Source organism: Leptonychotes weddellii, unplaced genomic scaffold (assembly GCF_054177405.1).
Source record: "Leptonychotes weddellii isolate Sample4059 unplaced genomic scaffold, ASM5417740v2 HiC_scaffold_14134, whole genome shotgun sequence".
In the NCBI taxonomy this organism is placed as follows: domain Eukaryota; kingdom Metazoa; phylum Chordata; class Mammalia; order Carnivora; family Phocidae; genus Leptonychotes; species Leptonychotes weddellii.
The window spans coordinates 1-4,723 of NW_027721730.1; the positions used below are offsets into that span (position 1 = coordinate 1).

The following is a 4,723-nucleotide window of genomic DNA, read 5'->3' on the forward strand; positions in this document are numbered from 1 at the left end:
TTTTTTTTTTAAAGATTTTATTTATTTATTTGACAGAGAGAGACACAGCGAGAGAGGGAACACAAGCAGGGGGAGTGGGAGAGGGAGAAGCAGGCTTCCCGCGGAGCAGGGAGCCTGATGCGGGGCTCGATCCCAGGACCCTGGGATCATGACCTGAGCCGAAGGCAGACGCTTAACGACTGAGCCACCCAGGCGCCCCCATTATTATTTCCTAAATAAAACAACTGGTTTTATGAGGAATGTTTTCATACTTGAGTTTCTCCAAAGACCAATAATGTGTCGCTCCGTTCTTCAGATCCTGGACTTCTACCGCCACCACAGTACGAGGGAAAGGCCTGTCTTCATGAGTTTTTTCCATCTCAGTGGGAAGTAATTCCGGAGGCAAAGGGGAGTACAATGTGTCCGTCAGCAGAACAAACTGAAACTGCACCTATGTGGAAAGAATAAACCGTCCAAATGGCCTTTATGTTTTCAGCAAGTCAACTTCAGAAACAAGGCTATATAATCATGCCCCATGGGAAAGGGATCAAACATGTAGTATGTGCTCAACAAACAGCTTGTGATTAACTGGGGGAAAAATGGCCACTTGTATACTAGCTGTAGAATAATCCTAATTTCAAATTAAGCTATTTACAGACTTTGTTCTAGCCTGGTGCAGTGTTTTTACACAAACTAAAATCTCAGTACATGTTTTGGTTGATGGAATTTACACCAGAGAACAAAACTTGGACCCACGAGGACATCTCTAGCCTCTCACTGAGGTGGGTGCAGAAATGTCACAGTCAGTTTTCCATCCTAAATTCAAGAATCACAGGTGCTACTCTTAAAAGTGTTTACTACATGGTAAGTGCTTTGTGTGCACCCTGTCATTTATTTCTTGCTACCGCCCTATATTTTCACCTACAAATATTAAGTAAATGCTAGGTACAGCAGCAAGAAGAAAAGACATAGTCCCCTGCCTGTATTTCACCTACTTGAAGAGAGGGGTAAACACTTACAAAATGAAATGGGATGCCGAGATTGAATGAAGAAGATATCTTACCCTGTTTTACAGAACTAGAATATAGGGAAGAGAATGAATCTCCCCAAGGTTGAGCAGTCTGCTCTTTCCTGCCATGTGATACTGTCCCCCGCTGTCATCCTAGTAGCCTCTAGACCATTCAACAGTGGGACATACAGAAGAATCAATCTAAGATGTGGTGTGACGTTCTGGTAATAAGGAAAATCAGTAACATTTATTGCCTTTTACCAAGTCCAAGAGCTATTTCAGCTCTTTACATCTACTCCTTCTTTCATCCTCATAGAACCCTAGGTGGCAGGGGCCGCTGCAAAGTCCATCTTGAGGGAACGAGGGAAAATAGGCACAGGGCCATTAGGGTCAACACACAAGGCGTGCTGGAATTGGAGCCTGGCTGGCTGTCTGAGTGCAGAGGGCCCGTCCGCTGCACATACCTGCCTCCCAGGCCCTAGAGCAAGAAGGGCACTTAGGACTTATAGGTGCAAATGTAACGGTCGAAAACTAAAAGAAAATTGAGATTTTCAGAAACCCAAGAATAACATTCTCCTATTAATATGTTTCCCTAGGTCTTGGGGCGCCTGGGTGGCTCAGTGGGTTGGGCGTCTGCCTTCGGCTCAGGTAATGATCCCAGAGTCCTGGGATCAAGTCCCACATCAGGCTCGGCAGGGAAGCCTGCTTTTCCCTCTCCCTCTGCCTCTGCTCATGTGCTCTCTCTCTTGCTCACCCCGTTTCTCAAATAATGAAATCTTAAAAAAAAAAAAGTTTCCTTAGCTCTTGTCAGAATACAGTCTTCTCATTTGTAAATAAGATAGAAAACAAGTCATTTTAAAAATGTCATGTAATTGGGATGCCTGGGTGGCTCAGTTGGTTAAACATCTGCCTTGGGCTCGGGTCATGATTCCAGGTCCTGGGATCGAGTCCTATATCGGGCTCCCTGCTCAGCGGGGAACCTGCTTCTCCTTCTCCCTCTGCCACTCCCCCTGCTTGGGAGCTCTCTCTCTCTCTCTGACAAATAAATAGATAAAATCTTTAAAAAAAATGTAGTGTAATAAATATTTAATGAGTACCTACTGTGGTCTAGGCACATACGGTAAATAAAGGCATATATAACCCTGTTTCACAGCAAACGGCAGCTGAGTTCACCCAAGGGAAAGGCTAGTTCAAGATGAGAGCCATGAGCCCCCTGAGGGTCATCTGCACGTCCAGATGACCCATGGCCTCCCGCCCTTCATACCTTCTTCTTTAGTTCAACGCTGATGGCGTTGGCCTCCTTCAGGTAAACAGCATTGCCCCAGAGTAAATCCCTTAATGAAGTAAACTGGTGAGACTTCCACTTCCGGAAGGCCCACTGGGCCAGCTCAAATTCATGTTGTGTCCAAGGAGCTGAAAGAGCAAATGAAGCATAACAAATGGTGATCTCATAACTACATAGAAATTATATCTCTCCTCTACCTCATCTCTCTTATCAAGTTAAAGTATTTTTCCATATTTCTCCATTCAGCTGCTTTTGTTTTCTGCTTTTCAGTAAAGCTTACTAAATTCTGTTGATATTATGAAGGTAGTATGTACATTTTAGAAAACCTAAAAAAATCCTATTTAAAATAGTGCATGAAAGAAATAGACTTTTCTTCCTTTTTAAGAAACATATACATCTAAAAAAAAAAAAAGAAACATACATCTAATACATGGCTTATAATAAAGAAGAATCCTCTGGTATATTGTACTTCATATAATATCTATTTTTCTTGCTAGTACAAGAAATAAAAAGGTCATATTTTACTTCGATATTAAAAAATTAAAGAATTTAGTACATAAATTAGAGATTCTCCAAAGCTAATCTGAAGCCTTGAGGTTACTGGGAGGTTGGGTGGAGAAACAAAATGTGATGAATGTTCATACTGTATTATAAGGTAATAACAAACAATTAAGGCCCTGATTCAGCTAAGAAATTCTGAAAAACTTAAGGCAGGTAGGCATGACTAAGCAATAGGATTAGAAATCTGCCAGAAATGGCTTTAATATACATTAATATATTCCAAAGTCCTCTCTGGGTAATCCTGGGCATAAACCATAGATCAGCAAATCAAAGAGTATCTTAACAAAGATTAAGCTCTGTATTTATCTGCAACATATACACAAGCTTCACATGTATAGTAATTTGAGACTATATACGTAAACTGCCCAAGAGATTTCTATAAGGACCGAGCTAAGAAATCTTGTGTTCTAAGGAACACAATCAGCTCCGCTCCCACCTCAGAGAGCACAGTCTGTGTTCTCAGCATCGAGAATCTTTTGAATCACCTTTAAACTGTCTCGGTAAAATATCAATAAATGGTAGGGCCAACTATGATCAAATCCAGCTTTGATCATAGATGAAGGGCTAATCTTATAGTACAGATCCAAAAGCTATAGAGAGGGAAGTTTCCATTTCCAGATTTCACCTTCTTCCTCCTCTTCCTCCTCTTCTGTCGTCTCTGCAGCGAGGGAGCGGGTCTCAACCTGCTTCTGCAAGGCCTGCAACTTACTCTCGTAGTCCTGGATGAAAAGAGAGGAGAGGACATGTAGGAGAGGGAGGAAGTGGATGGAGGGGAGGAGGAATGAGAGCAGTGTTGGGGAAAGCAGAGAAAGCAAAAGATAAAAGAGAAGACAAAGGCAGGAAACAACAATAAAAAGACACACAGAGAAATACGTAGGAAAAACCCACAAAGCACACAAGACAGTCTGTAGGGGAAAATGCTGAAGAAAGCGAACTGCAGTCTCTTTCTACTCCCTCAGAATCAAGGGTTCTTTATTTTGGGTTGAGGTCCAGACAGGGGGGACTCTTGAGGGGAAAAACACGTGTATCCCTTAAATTTATTTAATAGTATTTTTTTTTAAAGATTTTATTTATTTATTTGACAGAGAGAGACACAGCGAGAGAGGGAACACAAGCAGGGGGAGTGGGAGAGGGAGAAGCAGGCTTCCCGCGGAGCAGGGAGCCCAAGGCGGGGCTCAATCCCAGGACCCTGGGATCATGACCTGAGCCGAAGGCAGACGCTTAAGGACTGAGCCACCCAGGCGCCCCTTAGTAGTAGTATTTAAGTAGTGCCTTCACACATCAAGGAATTCTAGAAAAAAACAATACTGGAAAATTCACCAGTATCACCAACAGTTCTGATTATCTAGCTGTCTGAATGAGAACTGTGGACTCTGAACTCTCTGTGGATGAAATATTAGTATTTTTGCAGCTGTAGGATGCAAGATGCAGCCTTCAGGTAACCAAAAGATCACAGTGTATTAGGGCTGAAATACTCTATAAATTGTATTTAGTTATTCAAGAAAGACATTTTAAAATACACTATTATAATACAAAATGTATTACTGTATTATATATATATATAAAATTATTACTGTATTATAATACAAATCAGATGTATCCTTCATTTCTCCATCTACTCACTCCACGCATTCTCAGTGAGGGTGGTATCACCTTGAAGAGGGTAAAAAAAATGGTTCTTGAAGGATACAAAAAATCTTACTCTTTTGATGCATAAAGCACAAATATACATACAGTATATAAACAGATGCACTATATATCTGAGGTATTAAAATTTCATGGTGGGGAGAGATTAAGGAAAAAATATTTTAAAAGATTCCTTGGAGTGCTAATGTTTAAAGCTTGTGTTATTGAAAATAAATCAAGTAAGGTTAAGAACAGAGACCTTC

At 41.2% G+C, this 4,723-nt stretch overlaps 1 protein-coding gene across 1 annotated transcript; it reads right to left on the reverse strand.

Moving 5' to 3' along the window:
- Positions 1-205: 205 nt before the first annotated feature.
- LOC145718331 (kinesin-like protein KIF1B) lies at positions 206-3,781 on the reverse strand (the record flags this gene model as incomplete). Its single annotated transcript, XM_081809825.1, has 3 exons — positions 206-430; positions 2,253-2,401; positions 3,460-3,781. Coding segments are annotated over 3 exons (690 nt in total), but the record flags the coding sequence as incomplete, so codon positions are not given.
- Between the last annotated feature and the right edge of the window lie 942 nt (positions 3,782-4,723).